Source organism: Numenius arquata, chromosome 2 (assembly GCF_964106895.1).
Source record: "Numenius arquata chromosome 2, bNumArq3.hap1.1, whole genome shotgun sequence".
Classification (NCBI taxonomy): domain Eukaryota; kingdom Metazoa; phylum Chordata; class Aves; order Charadriiformes; family Scolopacidae; genus Numenius; species Numenius arquata.
In genome coordinates, this window is record NC_133577.1 from 1,714,488 (window position 1) to 1,726,569 (window position 12,082).

The window sequence follows — 12,082 nt, forward strand, 5'->3', positions numbered from 1 at the left end:
CAAAGGTGGTGTTTTGAGCAGCGTAACACGCATATCTGTTAATACTACTACTACTAGCAGTAATAATAATGATAAATCAAATATGCCTCATTTTTTCTCCCTCTTCCCATAGAGATGTTGCCTGGTTTCTGTCACTGCAAGCCTGGCTACACAGGAGAGAGCTGCGACAGATGTGCCTTGGGTTATACAGGATTCCCCGAGTGCCTGCCCTGCAACTGCTCGCTGAAAGGCAGTGCGAATGCTGACCCTTGCGTAGGTCCCTGCACCTGCAAGGTATGGATGTCAAGTTCTCCTCAGCCACAGCAACATACAGATGATATTGAAAGATTGTAATTAATGGTTTTTCTATCATACAATAGTGTTGCAGTGTCCTCCCTAGCTGTGTTAGTATCTATGTCAGTCACTTCTCATACAACACTTGTTCTTGGTCCTGTAAAGTCTTAGATTGTCTCGTGTCACCGCAGTAGTCACTGTAATTAACACTGTACCTAGGAGCCTGCTGCCAGTCATACAAGTCCTTAGAAATCGGTAATGAAAGGATACTTCATTGTAATGAAGCCTGTGAATCATTTATTTCAAACTCACATCCTTATGTTCTCAAAACTGTACATTTAAAGTATTTTGGGCTGTAAAATTAAAATGTAATATGACTTCAAAAGACGAGATGAACTGATGATGTATTAGAACAAACAAAAAAGTTGCAGTGTAGGAGTTGTTATTAGGGATATAATCCTCTTTTCTTGGTAAGTTCAAAACTAAGAGCATTCTTTCCTGCCTTGGGATGGTTGATTATTAATCTGTAACATATTTAAAAAAATAATAATCCATCCTTTCTTTAGGGTGATTTTCTTAATTTCTAGGAGGAAAATCCAAGACTGATTTTCTCTGTATGCCTTTGTGTACCTCCAGCAATTTATATTTCGATATTATATTGAAATAAAAACACTTCTAAAAACACATGCATCCACTTCTTTAAAAATACCTAGTTACCAAGAATGCTTTAGGAATGGTGATGCTCTGTAAGTCATGGTTTAGTGAGTGACCATGAAGAGGCCCAAAGGACAAGTTACTGTACTGTGGGTTGATTTTTCTGTGTTGTACCTGCAGGAATTTCCTTCCAGCATTTAATTAACAGAATTAGTCACAAATGTGGATTTAAAAATACTTATGTTACGTCCTTAAATACAACAATGTATAAAAAAATACTTCAATCTATCAGTTTATGCTGCATACACACATAAAGCTCGGGTGTGACAGCTGAATGGCACTGAAATGAACTCAGAGAATTAACCTTATCCTCACTTTGTGTAACAGTCACATGCTGTCCGTCGGAAATAAAATCTATCCGTATCTCAGTTCTAATTCCTTAGCTATCAAGTGTAGGATATCAGAAAAGGGGTGCTTTTGCTGTATTCTGACTTGAAAGGGAGCTTTGATGAAGGTGGCACGTGCCAAATACAAGATACCCACTGCTGAATGATTCTTATTATTATGACATTATTTGTGTCATGCCAAACTGATCTGTTAGTACAATGGGACCAAAATGAACAAATATGGAATAGAGATAATTGTTCCTGTCCTAGAGAGTCCACACTTTTTTCTCGCTGTTCATCCTTTGTCTCCTTTCTTCTCCTCTAATCCCTTTTAAAGTGCTTGTGGGAGAAAAATTATACCCTTTGCAGATAGCTGAGATACAGATACACATTTATTTTCACTAGCAATCTTCAAATTCAAATCAAAGCAGATTATGGTCAAAGGGACACTGAAATCATCAGATTAGTTATGCTCCATATGAAGAATAAAGTGGGATGTCTGGACAAGTTAATAGCAGGTCTTAGCAAAAATGCTTCCCTTCTTTTAATCACATCTTTCAATTACATATGATGAGCTCTAAATTTACTAAAGATAGTTTTCTTGTAAAGGAAATTGACTGCTGAAAAACAGTTCTAACTGTATGCAGCATAATGCAACAAAGTGGGCATTAGATTGTTATCTTTACCACATTAGCTGTAGTAAACTAATGTACAGAAAGGTGAGGAGCAAGTATAAATGCCTGTTTTATCACTAATTATCTCGGAGAGCTGTCTGGAGGCATATGGTCAAAGTCTCATTTTTGCATAATTTAAAACTGGACTGAACACAGCATTCAGAAATAAACGAGGCTGTAGAAACATTGCTTCATTGGCTGAAGGACAGGTTACATCTCCTGTCCAACCTCGAGTTTTATATATCTGTTACCCATTGGCTGCCTATTCAGTAGAATTATACAGGTTTTACTCACTGGTGACGGTTGTGACTGCAGAGTAGGACAACTTTTCATTTAAACACATAGTTTTGCTTTGCAGTGCTCTTTTATTTTACCCTTCTCACTCTGCACACCCTAAGCACGTCAGCGAGGTCTGTTCTAGCCTTTCTCCCCGTACCTCCACATGCTGTACCCTGCTTTTTCCGTCTTTGCTAGATCATACCCAGGAGGTATCAAATGGCTTTTGGTGAACTAACTTCAGAGCTGTGTATTTCAAGCAATCACAGACTACACAGCGTGGGCAGGCTTTTTATAATGTGTTCATTCTCTGCTGACGTGGAGCCAACAATTTGGTCCTGTGTGTGTACCATAGAGCACCGTCTCCAGGATTAAAGAGACTGTGTATAACGCTTTTGAAAGGGAAAGAATTTTCTGGGCTATCTTGGGAAAAATATTGAATTACTAAGCCAGCACCATAGCGTGAGCCTTTTGCAACATACTCCTTGTAGAAAAGCTAGCTTTCTCTTTGCCTATAGGACAAATTGATGTATTGTGTGAGCTGGCGGGACTTAATGCACAACATAAGCTTTCCCTGAAAAACGTAATTAACAAATGCTAAGTTTAGAATTCTTCATGTATGTTTAGTGCCTGGCTTTCTGCAGGGGAAGAGTGTGCAGGCCTGGCTGCATGGCTGGCAAACGCATGTAGTAGTGGGAAGGAGAAATGCAGCCCTTTCAACACTTGGATTTAGCCTGAATTCAGCTATTAATGATAGACCACTGAAAATCGGCTCCGCTGAATGACTGGTACAACTAATACTATGTACCTGTAATTTGCATCAGTTGGGCGTGCACAGATTTTATCAGCCGTGCCTACAAACCACAGTTGTTGAGGCTGCAGTATTGTGTCCCATCCTGCCTTCTTGTCTAACACACTCAAGTGTAAAGGAGAGAAATTAGATTATTCCCTGAAATCAGGTGTGTCCATTCATGTAGAAGAAAAACTGAAAATTTTAAAACGTTCAAATTCTGTGTCCTGTGATTTACACGCAGAGTATAAAGCTGGTGATCTCAAGTTCTAATCTATGACAACTGACGTAATATTCTAATGTGCATTTCCAGGAACATGTCGAAGGAGAAAACTGTGATCGCTGCAAACCAGGTTTTTTCAATCTGCAGCAAAATAATCCCAAAGGCTGTGAGGAATGTTTCTGCTCTGGGAAAACAGACGTCTGCACACACTCTCACCTTACCTACGGAAATGTAAGAAAAATCAGCATCAGCACATGTCATTGGGTTTTTATTTCTGTCTGTTGTCACTGTCTATTGTCACCAGAGCGCATCTTATAAAATCATGCATGTTCTTTTATGTCCCATATATTTCTCATTTATCCAAAAAGAAAATGCTTGTAAGTTTTGGTTCTCTTCATTGTGAGAAAGCTCTGAAAAAGTGCAGTTGAACAGTGAGAAGTGCAAAAGATGTTAGCCAAAAATGAAGCCATGTGCCTAACACAGTCCTGGAATGTGTGTACAGGATCAGTCCCGAGTTAAATGCAACATATCCATAGGGCAACCTCTTTCCCAGTTCATTATTAAATTAAATACTTAAGAATTTTGAAACTTTAAAGGTACAACACACAGTTTATGTAAGAAAAAGGGGGAATTTTGAGTGAATTTCTTGTGCCTGCTGTATTCCTAGGAAAGGGTATGAACCGGAGATGAACCTATTGCTCTTATTTGAGCTGTAGAAAAATGTCTTTAGCCTGCAAATGTACTCTAAACTTTAGACTAGTTCTCCAAGCTCAGGCACTGGTTCCACTGTAACGGATGTAAGCTACATAGTCATGTCTGTAGATGGAGTTTGGGAAATGTGTTCCAGGTCTATGAGCTCCTTGGTTTGGCTGTATTGGTATGCTGGAAGTCTGCAAATAAAATCATATATGCCTAGTGTGCTCATTTACATGCCAGCAGCTGGAAAATGTTCCATCCCACGGCTGAGCTAATTTATTGTTCTGCTTGTATCCAGGCTCCAGAAGCCTTCATTGTTTGAACAGTTTGCTCTTTTCTGGTGATTCATTTCTAGTTCCGGGGTTTCAGAAATCTAATTTCTGGTGCTTTGCAGCTTTGCTTTGGCTTTCCAAAAAAAGTATATTTATATTTGTAAGTTGTAAAGCTTTAGAATTACAAATTATTATAAATTATGTTGTCTAAAAAATAATGTATATCCATTTGTCAGCTCATCTTCTGTACCCTCTGTGACTAATATTATTTATTGAAAACTTGTATAATATTTGCAGATACTCATATGCATATGTTTGTACAATAAAATTTCCTGCTCACTCTGGACCATATAAAGCAGAGAAAGCAAATACTTGCAGTTACTTCAAACTACTCAAAAGTTATAAATCCCAGTCACATACAATAAGAGAAATTTTTGCTGGTATTAATTTGCTGTTTTCTTTGTTCTTAAACTGCTATTAATCATATAGACCTAATCAGTTTTTTAAAAACAGGTGAATGAGAGGCTGTGACTGTTGAAATGACTGATGTCCTGATTGTCATTTTAATGTGTTTTTTTTTGGTGGGTTTTTTCTGTTACTGTAGGTAGAAGACATGAATGGCTGGTATCTGACTGACTTACCGAGTCTCGTCAGAGTTGTCCCCAAGCTCAAGAGATTCGATGGGCATCAGCAGTTTAGCATCAGCAACGCGGCTGCGCGAAAAGTACTGCCACAGACTTATTACTGGAGTGCACCCAGCTCCTACTTGGGCAACAAAGTAAGTGCAGATGGTACTTGCCTAAACACTAATTTGATTTATTGAGGAAAGAAGTAAGGCTTCGAAGGGGAGGAGAACTGAGGGGAGGGTTAAGTTGGATGGCTATTTGACCAGCAAAATTGCAAGCCGAAAGGAATGAGGCGTATGGAGTATCCTTGGGAGGCAAAAAGTTAAGTAGAGAAAATTAACTCAGTATCTTTGAGCCCTCTTCAGGCTCCTGCTGTCAGGTATTACAGAAGCCTATATAGTTAGCAGCGTTGTTTTTTTGAATGAATTAGCTGGTGTGTGGTTCAGCTTGTCCTGTTCTCTTCCCACCTAGTCCTCAGCTTTGAAAACCAGTTCCCTCGTCTGCTTTGCAGAGATGCAAGTTGTGTATCAGATGTTGTGGGGGTGTGTTACAAAACCTTAACGTTTGGCAAGAAACTTGTGTGTGTATGTAGCTCTCTGCCCTAGAACTCAGAAAATGCTGTTGTGAGCTCTGTGCCAGTTCTGATGCATAAATTTATTCAAGTCTGCATGTGCTCATGTGTGCTTCTACACATATATTCATGCCCTGCAGGTTAATACCAAATATTTACTTTCTAAAGTTTTGGATGCTTAGTGGTCTGACTATCAGGCTTCTCACCCATCAGACTTTCTGCCATCATACATGATACTTCCATGAAAATCTCATATTTTTTTTTCAGAGACTAGAATTGAGGACTGAATGAGTCCTAAACGTGAAGAAAGCTAAACAGCTTTCCATTTACCCTAAACCTGATTATGCTAAAACTTATCAGAAATGCTAACATTAATACACTTGAGCACATTTTCCTCTGTAGTCTCTTCAGGCTAGTCAACCTCTTATTTATTTATTTTCTTCCTGCTGGCTGAAAATCAACGTGACAGAAGGTAAGCGAGCATGTTGAAACTCAATAGCATCATTCCAAAGAATTGGGCATCCTGTTCATGGCTATAAATTGTTAAAGATAGTCAGGCTCATTTAGCTGGGCAAGCGAGAGAGTTTCTTCTATAATCTTCCCTGAGATATGAACTGATACTTTTCCAGACAGCATTTCATCCTGCTTCTATTCAGTGAGCAAAATAATGGTAAGAATGTGCACAAATTATTTGAACATGGAAGATATTTTTTTTTCAGTGTAATTTGGAGGTCCTTTGTGGTTACTGTCAGATATCTCTGTATGAATAAAGCAATTTGCCTTAATAACTGAACCATATAAATTTTTGATACTACAATAATACTGAAAGCACTCACAAATTACCACAGTACATCTTAACTGTCATGTTGCATCACGTAAATTAGAGTCATAATGACATGCTTAGGCCATATGATTTATGCTACACAAAGGGAAGCGGAAATAGAATATTGAGAGTCCTTATTTGTAAACTCAATAAAACATTTCTCTGAATAGCTGAAACTGGATAAAACCAAATAGCTGAAACTGGATAAAACCATCCTTTCTGGAGAGTGATTGGTAGCTGTGTTGCAGTAGAATAATTGGTATCTCAGAGGAGGCAAGCTTCTTGAAGAATTTTTGTCTTAGAAAATATAGAGAACAATTTAGGAAATCTTATATCAAGATGTACATTACATAAACATTGTGTCACAGAAAACTGCCTTTCCTTTTTATTCTTAAAATTACTGCTCTTAAATACTAATCCCCAGAATAAAATTGAGTAACAAAAGGTAGTAACCACCCGGCATTTCCTAGTTTTCAAATATAGCTCAAAAACCTTATTTAAAATAATTCTTTTAATATAAAGTTGGCATGTTGTGCATATGCCTCCACGATGTTGATTGCCATATGTGTGCTATCTGCTTGTTTTACATCTCTCTCCAAATGCTTCTTTTCGATGAAAAAAGCGTTATAAATAGGATGTTCCTGAGTGTGCAGCCTGTAGCTTTTTCCTTTTTGTCTAAATCTGGGTGACACTGGACTACATGATACTGGTCTTTGTAACTCTAAGGAGATATTATAAATAACAAGAGGCTGCAGGTAGCGTGTACAGGATTCTTGTTTACATCAGACTAGGACAAGAACATTAGCAAATTACTTTAACATCACCATATCCTTTTAGGCTTCCAAATATATATGCTGCTACCAAAACTTAAACTTTTTTGTGCGGATACAGCTAATTTTTTTAAAAGCCAGATATTTTACCTGTCTGATTATGTAGTATGCGTTTGAGCTGAAAAATTGAACACTGTTTTTGATGCAGAATACATTTAGGAGTAATCTGGAGGAATTTAATTTCTAGAAATAAAATATCTAGTGGATAATTTGGGAGATTTCAAATGGCTAGTATTAAGGTTTTAGTAGGTATCATAAAAGAGTTTATCTTCTTCCCTGCCTACCTTATCATAGCCTACTGAACTAAGGATTGCAGTAATCACGAGGTCTTGTGGTCTGCTAGAGCTTCTAGTTACTGAAAAATTGTGTTATTCTATCAACTCTAATTACATTTTAGGTATTTGAAAACCCCATTTGTTTTTTGTTAGCAGTTTCTTAATTTGTTTTGACAATGGATCTATAAGTTTATTTTAAACTATTTTAAATCCATGCTAAAAGATTTTATCAATTTGTCTGAAAGTGTTATGAGTTACATTCCGATAATGTTTGATCAGAACACTAAAAGAAGGAAAGTACGAAATTAATTAAATATTAGATACCAAACTCAGCAGGACGATGTGAAACACTTGTTTCTCTACAGTCAGTGTGGAAGGGTTCGGTATCCACGCTGTTTCAGAAGTCTGACAGTCTGAATGTCCTCTGCTTCTTTTCCTTTGACACCTTGGCAAAAAGTGATTTGATAATTTGTGTGCTGACTAGAAGCCATTTATGATTAGCCGAAAGAAAACACGATATGGAGCGTATCTAAATAAACATATGACGCCCCCATGACACGCACACAGGAGGAGCAGCTGAGGCCACTTGAGATTCCATGAGGAAACACCCATCTTTGGTTAGAAGAGTCTCTCTGCTTGATTTTCTCTCTGCTGCTGCGAATTTTATGTTCCTTTCCCTGCTAAGGGCCAGCTTTAACCAGGAAGGTGGAGCTTTACCCTGCCCCTTTCAGCTGGTCAGGACATTGATCCTGGCAGCAGCCACAGCTTGGTTTAGCCTTTAGGCAGAGTCCATCCTGGAATCCAGGTCTCCTAATGTTGTTAGGTCTCAGCACCCAGTAGTTATACAGAAAAGAACTCCTCTATCTGGGTTTTGAGCAGATATTAATGCTGCCGTTACTCAGACTGCAAACAACATGATAGAAGCCCTAAAACACCTCTGCTCAAAACCACTATTTGCTTACTGGCAGATTTTACTCAAATTGAGAAGTTTTCTTGCATCAAGTGTTGTTTTACAGGAGTCATTTGAACTAGTCATACAGCACCATCCCATTCAGTGTCAGGGAAGTTAATGTAGTTAGGTCCTTCATGAAGTCAGAGTATGTTGAAAATTAAAGCAAAAGATGCTTGAATAAAAGGCTTTGTTAACTCTTGGAAAAATTCTAGCACATGATGTTTGTCAATGGCATGGACTTAAGCAGCGTATGGGGGATCCGTTGTTCTTGCTCTGCCCTCTAGTTAAAACCAAGACCACAGCTGAAAGTTTTGTGTAGAGTCTGTGCACACAGAACAGGAAGGGACGTCTTTGATGTAACACTATCGCTTCATTTATTTTGCCTGTTCTTTTATAATTAGCTGTGTATCCTATTTGCTGACTTACAGAAGTCAGTATTTCTTTGAGTCCAGAAGTGAAGACACTGTAATAAGCCTGTAGTCAATATGTACAAACTTTAAAAATCTATCAGTCTTTAAAAGTACTTTGCTTTGGAAAGCTAAAGATTGGGATGAGCAGTTTGTTTTGTGACATATTATCTATTGCAGACTGCCCAGAATACCTCATAGGAGTAAATATTGAATTATAAAATAATCATAAGCTAGGTCCTTGTGGCTTTTATGTTTATTTCCTTCCATTTGTTTTCATTTCTCAGGCAATTCTGATGCAAAAGGCAGAATGATGCAAAGCGAATTGCAGTTTGCAGCTCCCAGAGGGGAGGGAGGGAGTTGAAACCCAAAACATAAAGAAGCGTAAATAATGCAATAATCAGCTGGAACAGAAATGCCAGGATCAATTGTCCTAAATTATTAATGCATCTAAACCCAGAAAGCTTCATCTAGTATTGTCATGGTTTCAGATCTCCAGACTTCCTTGTTCCTGGGACATGATAGAGTTAGATCCACAACTCTTTTCCTTGCTTTTACTGCCTGCCTCAAAAAGGAGACCAATCTGACTTAACACCTTTTTGTATAAACAGATGAGATGCAAATTAAATTCTTGTTGGAAGCTACTTTTTCCTACCATCAGTTTATTTTGAAATTCATTGGCCTTATGAAAAGCAGTGAGTGACCTCGCCTACGTAATTCCAACACACAGCTGTGTGTTAAATTTAGCCAGCGGGCTGAATTTTGAGCATGTGTCTGTATTGCTTTTATTGTCAGGAAGGCAAATCAGTGAAACTTAGGTGGGCTGATGTGAGCTCTCTCTGTGTGCATTTATAAGATACTTAGGCCCTCATGTAGAAGGGTTGATTCCCCAATGCAGACGGGTTGGCCAAGTCTAAGCAGGCCACAACAATGGCAGTGCTTGAAGTATCTGCTGCCTGTCTGAGGGATTTTTCCACAGTGACGGTTAAGTCCAGTACTTCATGAGGAATTTGCCTTTTTTATACCTCTGAAATGAGTTTCGGCCCCAGATTTGAATGTGTAACAACATCTCCAAGCTCCCAAAGAAAACGGGGGAGTAGGGAATGTGATCTTCAAGTACAAGGCATGAAATATCAGAAACGATTTTGTAAGGACATTTATTGATGACATAGTTAAGTTATATGCATGTTATCCATATTTGTAAAAGAATCAGTAATAGGCATCAGCAGCACATAGTCTGCAAGAAATCTCCGTTGAATGTAACACCCCTGAAGTTATTCACAGTTGCTGCAGATCCTCGGATTCTTTAAGTAGTGTCAACAGCCAACACATGGCAGAAAATTAAAATGATTGTTTTGAACCTAAAGAAAAATATCTTTCGTAAAGACAGCTACTTCAGCATCTTTTGTCTTTCATATATGAATGCATTCTTCTGATAAAAAGCTGGTTTAGTTTATTGATATACTTTTATTTTTTCATAAGTAAAGCTTAAACTAATATAAATAATGTAGCTTTCAAAATTGCAATCTAAATTGCCTTGACTGAAATTAAGTCACCATGGTAATCAGACTCAGTCAACAGTATGAAGGTGTCTTCAACTTACACCAAATGTGCCGTTTATTTTATTAGCTCTTACTTCACTACAGCTTCTAAAAATTGAGATAATCGGCAAATTCAGATACTGAAAGGATGAGACAAACAGAGCAGGAATACAAGTGAAGAGCAAAATATTTTAAGGATTGGAACCACAGCTGACTGATGCTTCCTTTAAGTTTACTTAATTTGTGTTACATGATTGGGTTTAGATTCTTTATCTTTGCTGAAATATTCTCTCCCCGCGGCACCACGCAACGAGGCAGGGATAAGTCTCTGTGTTCTTTCCCAGTTGTGGCCAGACAAATTTCGCTTGATCCCCAGTACAAACTGGAACAATATCAGGACTGTCCTATTTGGGATTCAGCTGCCCATGACTGTAAAGAACCACCAAGACATAAGTAAATTTTGCACACTTTATTCCTCATTAATGCTTTTAATGATGTTTGGGTAGCCTGGTGGGACAGGTCAAGTACAGCTGCTACTGTGAGTGCAAGGAAAGCTAAGGATACCCAGGAGACTCTGACGGCCTCCTTGCACCTTGGAAATGAGTTGAAACAGGGCTCAGAATCTGGCTAACGGAGTCGAGAGGCTGTGGTATTTCATGTACCCCATGATACATTTAATTTCTTTGTGCTAAAATCATTTTATACTACTGTAGAGAAAAGAGGAAAATTATTGTTGGTGAAATTATTTCATAAATCTCAAGTGTCCTTCGCATTACCTGCTTACCCAATCTGCCTTGAAGGCAAGGGTTTTAATCAATAGTGGCAGTTGAAAAATGGAGAAACAAGCAGGAAATAAAGTAGTTTCACAAAAGAAGGGATGTGAATGCTAGAGAGAGAATACTGAGGGGTGTTAGGAAATAATGGAGAAGAAAGTAAATTGGGGAATATGCTTGCCAGATTGAAAAGTTTTACTCTTCTTATCCTGATCCCGAATACTAAAATACCAAAGGATCCAACAAAGCAGAAGAAAAAAGAAAAAAAGTCTTTGACTTGGAAAGAACGAATGTACCTGGTGATTTGTATTGAGGGCTAATCGACATGCAAGGAAGCACGATGGTGGTGATCTCTGAGATAGAGACGGCTACACTGAACAGTGGTTACTGGAGACTGCAAAGGAAATGTGGAGTTTATGAAAGGGAGGATGCACGGGGGTTTTGTTCCTCTTGTACGCCTTTGCATGCCAAGCACTTCTCCAGCAAATAGGCATTTGCTTTGAAAATTCTGTTTGGAGATCCTTGCTGATCACAGGGTACCTGCAACTAATGGGTTCAATGGAGTTTTACTCAACTTATCTACTTAAATTAATCAGACAGAATTTATAGTCCAGACATCTAGTTGATGCTGGGTTACACAGGAGTGTGATGAAGGAATCTATGCCTGTCACCAAACGGGTATAAATAAGAGCTACTGAAAGGTCAGTCTCAAAATATGAGAGCCACAAAGACGTAGTGTTCAGTTCAGTTTCCAGATTTTCCTTCCTGAGTATTTGAGTTTCCATTTCTGTTTGATTTACCTGCCTCCCCCCCCTCTCCCTCCCCTCCAATTTTCTTTAAATTTAAATGAATTTTTAAAAGTTGAAGTAAGACGTAGTTGAAATTCTTGAGTTTGTAACTCATTAGTTAAACTGCGTAATGCCACTGAGCTTTAGTTTGGTAATTTTGTGGGGTTAAGCTATTGCTTTCCACATCAAAAAGGCAGTATGCAGAAGGGCAGAAGTACTGAGAATTTCTGATGGTGCACACAGAAAGCGGCT

General features: G+C 38.3%; 1 protein-coding gene across 1 annotated transcript in view; it reads left to right on the top strand.

Annotated features, from left to right (window-relative positions):
- The window catches only part of LAMA2 (laminin subunit alpha 2), a 304,356-nt gene that overhangs the window by 94,649 nt on the left and 197,625 nt on the right, over positions 1–12,082 (top strand). Inside the window, exons 10-12 of the mRNA XM_074144590.1 lie at positions 113–273; positions 3,367–3,507; positions 4,849–5,022. Of these exons, the coding sequence (XP_074000691.1) occupies positions 113–273; positions 3,367–3,507; positions 4,849–5,022 (476 nt within the window). The remainder of the gene's footprint in view (positions 1–112; positions 274–3,366; positions 3,508–4,848; positions 5,023–12,082) is intronic.